At 38.5% G+C, this 12218-nt stretch overlaps 1 protein-coding gene across 1 annotated transcript; it reads left to right on the top strand.

Annotated features, from left to right (window-relative positions):
- The first annotated feature begins 1745 nt into the window (after nucleotides 1–1745).
- Nucleotides 1746–10086, top strand: slc13a5b (solute carrier family 13 member 5b). The gene is made up of 12 exons (XM_017433783.3): nucleotides 1746–1870; nucleotides 3165–3293; nucleotides 3373–3509; nucleotides 3774–3994; nucleotides 4134–4314; nucleotides 4402–4524; nucleotides 4629–4841; nucleotides 4938–5044; nucleotides 5118–5239; nucleotides 5753–5914; nucleotides 6990–7127; nucleotides 8337–10086. The coding sequence occupies exons 1-12, from the start codon at nucleotides 1772–1774 to the stop codon at nucleotides 8460–8462; spliced, it is 1758 nt and encodes a 585-aa protein (XP_017289272.1). The 5' UTR covers nucleotides 1746–1771; the 3' UTR covers nucleotides 8463–10086.
- Nucleotides 10087–12218: the final 2132 nt, after the last annotated feature.

Genomic DNA, 12218 nt, shown 5'->3' with positions numbered 1-12218 from the left:
CTTTCCACTGGTGAGTCAAATGCATTGATCGAGATCAAATGTCAAACTGTTCATAAAAGTATATTCAATTATTACAAAACTATGAGCACTGCAGCATCTAAATATAGCTAAAGACAGTTGGTATTACTGTTATGTCGAAATATATTTTAAAAAAAGGTACTGGCACAAACGAACATGTGACCAAAATTTACTGGACTTCATTTAAGGAAGCCAGGCTTAAAACTGTCGTTACGGGACGGCAGCAGATGGTTGAGGATTGTATCCTTGTGTAAGCAACACAATATTTGCTTTCTTACTTTTTGTTGAGGAAGAACAAAATACAGTCTAATGAGCTGCCAGTGTTTCCAAAACTGAGACACAAACCAATGTGAGAGATATGATATGATATGATATGATATGATATGATATGATATGATATGATATGATATGATATGATAAATTAAAAATAAACAGTTGCATTTACAGGGTGTTTATTATTTTAAAACATCTTTTGTTGCATATTTTATTGCACAACATACAAGGAACTTAATATACGTCATTATTATATATTGACCAATGACATAAAGACAAAAAAGGGACTAATAATGTCAAGGAAAGAATACATTTTAGTGAGTTAAAATGTTCTTCTGAACCCATGATGTCCATTGTTTTACAAAATGTTTTAAATGGCCTCTATCACCTGTAAATCACCTGGGATGTTTCCTGACTGTCCTGTGATTAAAGCACAGCTCAGATTTGTTTTTCCTGGAGTGTCTGCTTGTAGATTAAATGTTTTTACTGTATCACACACCTCCTGTATTAAATCAATGATTACATTTCTATTTATGAGTCAGAAATTGAGTCTTCCAAAAAGTGCCGGCATTGAAAAGAACAACTAAAAGCAAAAAAAGAGACCAAAACGACCCAACAAATGTTGATAAAATCATGCAGATAATTAGATAATTATTGATCTTGAAGTAAAACGATGCAGGATTACTTTTGTTTGCTTCAGTGTTTAAATCCTTTAAACTTTTAAATAGAAATAGAGCCAAAAACACTTTAATGTAATAATCTGTTGATTAATGTTTCAGTTGATTTAAGTTTAATTTGTAAAACAAACAAACAAAAACACCTTAAGTACTCCTAATGATCATCAAAACTATTTCCAATTGTTTTTCTGTTCAAAAATTCACAAAATTGTATTTGATTATCAATACCCATTACTGTTTCAGAGATTCTTCACAGGGAAAATTGTGACTAAAATCTATGTAAAATGTCCTTTTTTACATCAGAAATGACTGAAATGCAAGATCAATGATGACAGTAAAACAACTGACTTTAAATTGTAAATACTGTAGTAGTAACTTAGTGATCTATCCATGAAACATGCTTATGTAAGAGCTGTTAGTCTTATCACCCTGAATGAACTGATAAGCAGAAAGATGTTGGAGCACCTGTGGCAGAATCAGCAGTTCTGCACAAGCAATCAATTTCCAGAATGGGAACAGGAAAATTGATTTCTGTGACAAGAAAATAAATATGTGTAAAGAAAATGTGCTGATTAAGCGGAATAACTTTTTTTTTCTTCTCATGAATGGGTCGGTTCTTCTGTTTTTGGAGTCTGCACCCATCGCACTTTCTCACTCCTCATTGTGATTCGACTCCCTCTTTCTCTCCTTTATTTGCTGCGGGACTCTCCTCCTCCTCTTCCTCCTCCTCCCCCTCTTCTCCTCTGAGCCTCAAAAACGCGACCCATGGTGCAGAGGCTTATTCTCATGGGTTGTCCTTCAGGATGGGATTCTTCAGATATATCTGCTCCATAAAGAATGAGCTTATCCTTTTCTTGACTCCATGCGTCTTTCTTCCTCTGCCTTTAGTGATCGGGACTCCGGTATGTAAACTGACTTTAATTAGATGATAGATTAACAGAAGAAACTTTGTCACAGAGAAGAAAGTTGAAGGAAAAATGATTGCTTAGATTTTAGATTTTATTTGGCAACATATTCCTTCGGAGCTGGACACATCCTACTCATTTTCATGTCTGTGCTTGCAGTTTTAGCACCTAATGGTTGATTTCTGGGCATTATTAACTAGTCATATGTTTAAAAGTTGCAACCTGAGTTGACAGGGTTGCTTTGCACCTGCTGGCACCGGCTCCGGCGGACGCAGCGCACTTGGAGAGCGGCGCGTGAGAGAACTGTCCGGTGGTGCCAAGGGGGAGGCTGTGGCAACTCTGGACAGTCCTGTTATGTTAAACTCCTTTTTGTTGTAACGTAAAGTGTAAGTCCAGCGTGGGAACCAGAGAATCAAAGGCTCCTGTCCACATTGTTACCTCCACATGTAAATCACAGAGGCGTGCAGGCTGCTGGCATGTTGTGATAGGGACAAAACCACAGATTAGAGGGATGCCTGCATCCAACACGAGGACAAGCATCAGTCTGCAAGCAATGACACAACTCTCTTATCTGTAACAAAGGTTTGAAAATGCCAAAAATGATAAGATATAACTTTCCTATAAGGAATGCATATCGTCCAGAGTTTTAAATTAAAGTCGTCTTGTGCTGAGAAGGAATGGAGTTAAAGCCGTTTTGGTCCAACCTTGTAGATAAATGACTTTATGTGAGGTTATGAGACCTGACAAGATCTGTTGAGGATGACTCTCAACTACTACCACACCAAATTTAACTCAATATCTGTAAGTTTGTCTGAGTTATGACATTTTAGTGATTTCTAAGGTCGAATAGCTGTGGCAGGCTTCTCGAATTGGGTTGTACCGTACATGTCCCATCAATGATGACTTTCAGATTTTTACTCAAATTTATCCAGTGGTTCATGAGATACTTTGCTAAGAGACAGACAGTGTTGACGCTAACAATTAAGGACAAATAAATATGCACAGACATTGGAGAAAATTTTAGTGCCTTCATCTGCAGGCGATGATAATCATAATAATTAAAATGATGTTTCTGCAGAAGTGTGCTGAAAGCAAATTAGCATGTGATTTAAAAAAAAACAAACAATAGGTCTGACTTATCTTTACCCTTTGAACCTTTATATCACATCCAAATAAAAAGGAGATCATATAGATCTTAACTGATTACCTGGAACTTTTATTCGAAGTTTGTATCGTACATGTCTGTGTGCTTTCCCCCCCACATTCACCAGGATTTTTGCCTTCCGAACAGGAAGCAGAATGTGCCTACGTGATCATCCTGATGGCGCTGTACTGGTGCACAGAAGTCCTGCCGCTGGCTGTGACAGCTCTTCTCCCAGCTGTCCTTTTCCCACTGTTTGGCATAATGCAGTCCAAAGATGTAAGTCAAACCAACACTTTAGGTTATGACGTTTTCTTTTTTCCATTCAGTGATCGTTCCTTTGATCTTGCTGTTTCAGGTGGGTATGCAGTATTTGAAGGATACGAACTTGTTGTTTTTGGGAGGACTGATGGTCGCTGTGGCTGTAGAGCACTGGAATCTGCACAAGCGCATTGCTTTAAGGGTGCTGCTCTTTGTTGGTGTACGTCCAGCACTGTGAGTGGTTTGACTGTACCCCAGCTATCACCTTTAGAACCTAAAATTGAAAAGCATATCTTATCAGCTATGTTACATATCTGCTATCTAAAGAACCAGCATACTGAAGATAAGGCCGGTGTGTTCAAGGTTTTCATAAGATAATAAAAGTGTGTTTTTTTTTTTGTTGTTAATTACTGTTATAAACCAGTCATGGTCTGATTTTATGGCCACTAACAACAATCATTTTCTTTTATTTTTTTGTTTTTCCATTGTTGATGACAGTTTAATGCTGGGTTTCATGGGTGTTACTGCATTCCTGTCCATGTGGATCAGTAACACAGCTACAACAGCAATGATGGTGCCTATTGTCCAAGCTGTGCTGGATCAGCTCAACAACAGTGAAAGAGAAGTACCTCAGATCCTCAGCTCAGACGAACCTGTCCAAACATCAGACGCTGACGGCAAACCACCCACACAGACAAAAAAAGAAAGTGAAGGACATGGTGAGCCCTTCACAAGTTCAAGTACAGTGTCTGAAGCCCCAACCGTCCGAGAAACTGTTGCAGAAAACAGGCAGCACCAGACTTTTTTCTAATTAGAGTACAAAATCACTGCTTTTTTCTCGTTGCTCTTTGTTCAAAGGCCCAGTGGTGGTGACCTTCTTAGATGCTTCCGTAGAAATTGCCAAACAGAAAGAGGCAGCAGAAAGGCTGAAAATGTGTAAAGGGATGACCTTGTGTATTTGTTATGCTGCCAGCATTGGCGGCACCGCCACACTGACAGGAACTGGTCCCAATTTGGTGCTTCAGGGTGGCATGAATCAGTAAGTGTGTCGTTATCGATCATGAAGAGTACTCCAATATTTGGAAATGTCTGTAAATTGACTTTTTGTCGCTGTCATTTTCGTTAGGCTGTTTCCTGAAAATGGGGATGTGATTAACTTTGCATCCTGGTTTGGCTTTGCTTTCCCAAACATGATCCTTATGCTCACAGTGGCCTGGCTTTGGCTGCAGTTCGTCTTCATGGGATTCAAGTGAGTTTGATGACAGCTAACACCTTATTATTGCATAAAAAACGTGGATGTTCAGTGGAGGTAATATTAAAAAAATGGTCTTGATTCCTTTGTGATTTCTATAGCTTCAAAAAAACGTGGGGCTGTGGGGCTGAAAAGACAGAAAAGGAGATTGCTGCCTATAATGTGATCCGTGAGCAACATCGTCTGCTTGGGTCCATGTCTTTTGGAGAAATAAGTGTCCTGGGTCTCTTCATTTTGCTGGTGCTTTTGTGGTTCACAAGGGATCCAGGTTTTGTCAACGGCTGGGCCACAAATATCTTTAATGCTGATGCAGAGTTTGTACTTATACTTTTACCTTCTAAAGTTTAATTCATACATTAAAACAGTTTACAATAGATGTATAATGACCCTTGTACTCCCATCCCTCAAAGGTACGTGACGGATGCCACAGTGGCGATCTTTGTGGCCGTTCTTCTCTTTGTTCTGCCTTCTGAACCGCCGCGCTTCTGTTCATGGAGGTCTCGGAGTTTTGATACAGGTAAGCCATCGGTGTGGAAGAACGCATGTAGTTTAATGCTTTGCAAATAATATTTAATGGGTCAAATCTGCAGCTCAGCATCAGTCTTCGGGCTCAACGCCAAGTCTCCTCACCTGGAAAGTTGCCCAGAAGAAGATACCGTGGGGGATTCTGCTTCTTCTTGGAGGAGGTTTCGCTCTCGCTAAGGGAAGTGAAGTAAGTGGCAAGAAGAGTTACACTATATTACGTTATGTAACAATATGTAATTTGACAATACATTATGTTACATAATGTTATGCCATGTAATGCTCCAATATGTTACATCACTTTATGTTACAGTTTACGTTACATTATGTAACTTCATGTTATATTACATTACATTACGTTACGTTACATCTCATTATGTTCTGTTACTTTATGTTACATTAATATGTTACATCACAGTATGTTTTGTCACATTACATTACATCTTGTTACATTATGTAGGGTTAATGCTGTGTTACAATACATTACAATGTGTAATATATTGTGTTATGTTATGTTATGTTATGTTATGTTATGTTATGTTATGTTATGTTATGTTATGTTATGTTATGTTATGTTATGTTATGTTATGTTATGTTATGTTATGTTATGTTATGTTATGTTATGTTATGTGTTTTATTATGTTAGTCCCTGTCTTCCTACATGACATTATGTTACGTTATGGTACATTTTTTTTGCTTTCAGGTATCGGGACTCTCAAAGTGGATGGGAGATCAAATGACTCCCTTGCAGAACATTCCTCCCTGGGCCATTGCTATCATTTTATGTCTACTGATTGCTACCTTCACAGAATGCACCAGTAATGTGGCCACAGCAACTCTCTTCCTACCTGTCTTAGCCTCGATGGTAAGAGCGCTCGCACAGAACATATGTGTTGATATGTGAAACAAAAGCAAAATCTGAAATGCAGGGGACATGCAGTCATGCCTGGTAGTCAGGCTTATGTTTGGTAAGATGCTCTTTGCAGTGAAGCCATGCTAATCGATTTCCCCAGTTAAAGTTCAGCACTGACACGGCTCCCAAAGAGAGCTGGCCTACTTTCCCATGTTTGGCAAGTCCTCCAGTTGGTCATTCAGGCTGAATTTGTTTAGCTCTCTACTGTGGGCCCCTCCTTCCATTAATAACCTGCCAAATACACCAATTCAGCCCCCATGCCCTGTCTCACTGCCCGTCTCTTCGCTGATGAAGAATGTCATTACTGTGCCTACTTGTTGAGCACTACACGGAATGTCAAAAATGGTTTATGAAAAACAGCGTCTTGCAGGGATATTCAGACTGATGTTTTGCACAAGTGTGATCAAGTGTGCATGACAATCGAGACAGGAGCATGAGAGAACAAGAATCAGTCATTTGATCATTCACTATAGTGAAAGTGGAGATGACAGTTTGGGCGAGTAATGGCTTGTGGCTTCTGTCTTTGTGTCATCGTGTCAAGTAAGTCTTTGATTTAAACAAAAGCTGTCTGACAAGACAAAGCATTGTCATTGTGGTGACCTGATGTGGCGCTTATAGTTTAAAGTATACTAAATATAAAGTTGACTTTTTTTCCACTTTTTGTTTATTTTAAGACACAGAAATTACCGTGCACTTGTTTAAGCTGGCGTGCCGCAGGATATGTAATTCAGAAGCAAATTCTACACAGTAAAGTTCTCTGCCCCCATTGCAGTCTACCATTATCCCTACAGATGCAGTCCTTTTCTATTTTAGTTCTCATGACTCGGCAGAAAGCTAGCAGAAATTACATCTTAATTACACCCACCTAATGAGAGTTTTCACTTCACACAGAACTGCACACATTTCATTCAGAGTTACGAGTCAGCGATTACGGTTACAGAAATGTAGCCAGATGAGGGAGTGAAAGGTTTTTCTGATCAAAACTATGTTCAATAACTGTTTAAAACGTCCTTTGTGATTTTTGCAGTCTCAGTCCATTGGAGTCAATCCCCTGTATGTCATGGTGCCTTGTACTCTGAGTTCTTCATTTGCCTTCATGCTGCCTGTTGCCACTCCTCCGAATGCCATAGTCTTCTCCTATGGGCATCTCAAAGTTGCTGACATGGTGAGTATAACAGTGGTTTGTTGAGGTTAGTCTGTAAATAACATGTTGTCTGAAACTGCTGGGATTTTACTGCCACTATAATGCAGTGAGAACTGCAAAACTTGCATTTGCAGTTGCATCCTGACCCATTAAAGAGGTTATTTTAATTAGGCGAAACGTGAGTTTTCACTCTGCTAAATAATAGAAAACAATAATTACATTCCTATTGTTCTGAGTTGTAGTTTTTAGTGACATCTAGCAGCTACAATGCAGATAAAAAGTGAGTACCATAGCACCTTTCCCATCCTCCCCTTTCAAGCATAGAAAAGAAACTATAAAAAGCAAAATACTCTGTACAGTGCCAGTGTAGTTTGATGTATGTGTTGTGTCAATTTGCCTTTATCATTTTGAAGTAACAATAACTAATAAAGGTCAAGTTGTGAAAAAAGCATACATTTCTGACAGTTAAAACTATTACATAAGGTTAATTAATTTGTGAGTTTTGGACAGTTGCATCCATTGCTCAGGAAAAGCTAACTGTGTCTCAGTCGCAAAGCCACTTTACAGACAGTCAAAAACAATCTCTGGTAGTTTTTTTTATTATTATTTTATTGTTATTGCCTGTTTTTTTATAAGGTTTTGACATTAATGAAGCTAAAATAAGTGTCAGTTTTTTTTGGGTGCTGCCATGTGATTTGATAGAAGCTCATTTCCTCTGCTCATACCTGTGCCCTTGTTCACAACCAACATCTCATGGCTATCTACCTTACAGCGTAGCTGGATTCTTATGAGACTTGCTAACTGCAATTATTAATATCTAAATACTAAACTAAAAACCAGCCAGTGAACTATACTGGCAGCTGTGGAAACCCTTTTTATTTTTATTATTTTTAAGTGATATCAGTCAGCGAGTCTCTGCTTATAGCGCCTCAGTGACGCCAAATCCCACATCTAGCATTCCCCCTAACTTTTTTCTCTATGGGTTTACGCCTATGTACCTCCCAGATGACTCTGTGTAACAAACCATCTGTCCTGTAAGGCTATGTGGCTGTAAGTCAGGACAATTATTATTAACCGAGCCGTAAATCTTTGAATTAATGCAGATGCAGCACTCATCATTAAATTTTACTAAAGTAACTTGGTTGAGCCACCTCTCATGCTCTGTTAGTAATGACTTGAGGGATAAGAAGGACATTTTTAAAATAACTGTATAATCTCCTTCTCCACCAGGCCAGGACAGGAATAGTGATGAACATCATTGGCATCCTTTGCATCACGCTGGCCATTAACACCTGGGGCAAAGCCATGTTTCACCTGGACACTTTCCCTGCCTGGGCCAACGCCACAGGCGTGTGAGTCTCTTGTCGTATGAAGATGTGATCGATGCACACCCCTCCCTCCAAAAACACAGCTGCCAGACAAAAAACCCGTGGTCAGAGTGAAAGCCCAGGACCAAACAGCGAGCTTTGTGTGTCACATTGCTCTCTGGATGTTTTCACTAATAGGAGCCTTGCTTGGAAATAAAAATGAGGACAACAGTGAATACATGACAATTATTTGTATGTATTAGGAAAGGTTAGGCTTTAAAGAAGGTCCTCAAGGTTTAATTAACTTGACAGAATTGAACTGTCAGTATTTATACCCTTAAGTTAAAAGAATCTGTATTATATTAGTGGACATTTCTAGTGAAACCATTTCAAACTACTGTATTTTGTACTTTAGTATCATTTAACATATATGTAGCATTTTTTTTTTTTTTTAGAAATGATCCTTGTTGGATAAGAATGAAACAAAATACATTTTTATACATCTTTATGACACTTCAACATGAATGTACAGTTCAGAGAAACACATTTTTACTAAATATAAGACATCTTTTCTACTTTTGTAATAGAATTTTTTCTAAAAACTGTATTATATTTTTAAGTAAAATGAGTAATTTAGTCATTTTGTCCCGATGGGATAAAGTTGCAACATTAATATTCTAGTTAAATGTGAATACATTAGGACCAATATTAAAACACTGTGACAAGGACAGTTCAGCCTCCTAATGAACACTTTTACTACTTCTACATTTATCTGCCAAATTATACTTTCAAAACAATTAACATATTAAGTTTAAACAAATTTAATCACTAGATTTTAGTATTTTTTATTTCTTTCTTTCATCGAGAAAGAATAAAGGAAAGAAAATATATTATTTTGAATCCCTGAGCCTTTCAAAAAGTTATTTTTTACAAACTATTTATGGGATAGCTCATATTTCTTTGAACTGCAGTCATGTGGAAAAGTTATAAGCAAGTAATATCTTACTTGTTGTAGATAGGCTCCTTAAAATCCTTAGTGTTTCTGATGATGAGCTAACAGATGGTTCTAGTCGAGCCAAGACCAAGGTGGATCGTTATCGTCTTAAAACAATTCCAATCTCCAAAGTTTCAGAGTGGTTCATGCAGCTTCCGTTTTTTAAACCTTTACATCGTCATCACTTTTACATTACACAATTATTCTGAGAGAAATAGGATTTTACTCCTGCCGAAAGTGGCCCAGGCTGCACCAAAAGGCCCACAGCTGTTGCTGCTGCAATGTAATCCGAGACTGGCGCCGATGCAGAGATTTAGAAAAAAGGATTTGCATGAACAACAATCAAATCGTTAAGACAGAAGCTGCTTTAAGATGGCAGCGATCCACTTTGGTCTTGGCCCTGCTTGGACTAGCTGTTAGCTTGTGAATCCTCTCAGAATAAAACTCTGATTCTTCAAACTGAGACAACATCTATCTGCATACAACAGGTAGGATACTGATTGCTCATAACCTTTACACAGAGCTTTAAGGTGACAAAAACAAATTTATTTAAGTTTCGCATTGAACGCACATGTATTTAGAGATGAAAGGCTATAAAAGACTTACACTTTTCCCCAAGCACCATTTACACTTTGAAAGCTGCCACCACAACAAAGATGTTTAGTTTTTCATTGTTCATCGTGCAATTATGAACTGTATTCAATTCAAGTTGTATGCAATAAGCAATGTATATATGTAATTTTTTTTGTCTTGCACATGTAAAAATGAACATTAAAAAAGACTGTTTTAATGCAGTTTCCTTGTTTCTTCCTTGCTGAACACATCGAAAATACTAAACCTCATATACAATGATCCAACAGTACAGAGAACAAAATGTTATTCGGCAAATGAGACATTGTATCATCAGTTGTTGAAATGATGCACAGTGTTATTTAGCAACTCTTGGCTCAAACAGTAAGAAAACATGTTGTGAAGGAAAAAAAAAAAAAAAAAAATCTGCCTTTGCAGCAAACGCCGCGTTATCATCCCTCGCTGTTAAAACCAAAACACTTTCATCACCTTTTGCTCTTTCTCAACCCGACATGACTATTGTCTTTGTTTTAAGGAGCTCCTGTGTCACTGCCTCCTGCTCACTGGCCATATCTGACTCGTACAGATATCCGATATAATCCTGTAAACACAGTGTGGAAAGCCACAGTAATCCCAGAATGAAAGGCCACACCTAATGTATGCAAGCGCGAGCCGTGTGTCACCACGCTCTTGCGAGACATCGTTTAAGCCAAGGGTCAAGGCAGCGATACGGTCCGGCATTGTTTTGCGTCACAAACATCATGAGCTCAGAGATGACTGTCTGCGTTTTAAGACCCCAGATCACTTTAATGCAACCTTACAAGTGTCCTGATGAGTGTCTGTCATCCCGGGGGGGGATTTATAACAAAACGTTATCAACCGTGCAAGTTTGCGGATAACTGACATTAAAGTTTGCAGGGGGGGGGTGTAGTGTGCCTGCAATCAAAGCAAAGATAAAGAGAAGAAAGTCATCAGAAAATCACATCAAAGTTCTGACCTCGTTACTGTCGGACAATTAAAACATTAGATGGTTGTTGGTTGACGAGCGGTTGGGTGCAGAGAGCGTTTCAGATGACTGTGATCTTGGATCCCTGGGGGAAAATTGCTTATGTAATTACAGTGCCTCTTTTCTCTCGTTGCTCCTACTCTGCCACCCACTCGTTATCCAATTGAAACACATTTGGATGTAGGCTTACATCTACTTTATTCACCATAAATACATGTGTAAGGTCTCAGAAATTGAACTTGGTAGCTGTTCCTTTTGGTTTTATGCAGCTGGCTGTAAGTCGATAACCTCTTGTAAACCCAAAAGCACATTAAGGCTAACTTTGTGCAGAGTAAGCAAATAGCAAGCTTAATAAACGACTTCCACAAATACTAAAGGATTACGGTGTCATGAATACCTCAAAAGGACATTCTTGTTTTGCCCACCTGTATTTAAGAGAATTTTGACTCAGGAAAGGCTTATTTAAAAACCAAATTGGTCTTCCATCATCTTTGTATCAGTTACACATGAGCACAATATGCTGCTTGTCTGACGCTATCAGTCCTCGCCGGCAAACAAAGACTCGGCTTCATTTAGCAATCGGAGAATCCAATTAAGTTATGGAAACGAGTCAGACAAAAAGCTAAAAGATCCAGCAGAAGACAGAAGACCTTTCTTTTTCTCTCTCTGCGAGCCAAAGTACATCCATACAGACTGTGCCAACTAATGGAGCCTTTTTCTTGGTGTGATTCTTGGTAAATCATCACACTTTTATAACCTCAATGTCACAAAAAGTCACTTTTGTATTAGTAAGCTGAGATTTTATTATGAACAAAACAAATACACAAAACTGATGATTTGAGAAACAAATACCCCAAAATATTAGATGTATGTATGATGTTTCACAGATTTATTTTTGTTTAAGTGGAGATTTTTTTTAACATTACAATTAAAGTTTAAAATCAGTTAACTTTTTCTTTGCTGCTGGCAAACTATTACCCAGATGATGTGTTGTATCTTACTGGTTTACAGTTTCCATGAACTGCTCCTCTTGTTGTAGCTCCTTTATTATTCATTGTTTAAATCATTTTACTAACTACCTCTGGAAAAAAACCATTAAAGTTTAATAAGTTTAATAGGTGTTCTGGGCACGTCCCACCGGGAGGAGGCCCAGAGGAAGACCCAGGACACGCTGGAGGGACTATGTTTCTCGGCTGGCCTGGGAACGCCTTGGGATTCCCCCGGAGGAGCTGGCC

Source organism: Kryptolebias marmoratus, linkage group LG2, assembly GCF_001649575.2.
Source record: "Kryptolebias marmoratus isolate JLee-2015 linkage group LG2, ASM164957v2, whole genome shotgun sequence".
Lineage (NCBI taxonomy): Eukaryota > Metazoa > Chordata > Actinopteri > Cyprinodontiformes > Rivulidae > Kryptolebias > Kryptolebias marmoratus.
Note: the sequence above shows the minus strand (reverse complement) of the source record. Positions and strands in the feature narration are given on the sequence as shown.

Excerpts from the sequence above, each read along its gene's own strand:
- slc13a5b (XM_017433783.3), top strand. The coding sequence starts at position 1,772 with ATGGGATTCTTCAGATATATCTGCTCCATAAAGAATGAGCTTATCCTT. Across the intron at positions 3,995-4,133 it reads AAAAGAAAGTGAAGGACATG|GCCCAGTGGTGGTGACCTTC; the intron begins GTGAGCCCTTCA and ends CTTTGTTCAAAG. Across the intron at positions 5,045-5,117 it reads GTCTCGGAGTTTTGATACAG|CTCAGCATCAGTCTTCGGGC; the intron begins GTAAGCCATCGG and ends TCAAATCTGCAG.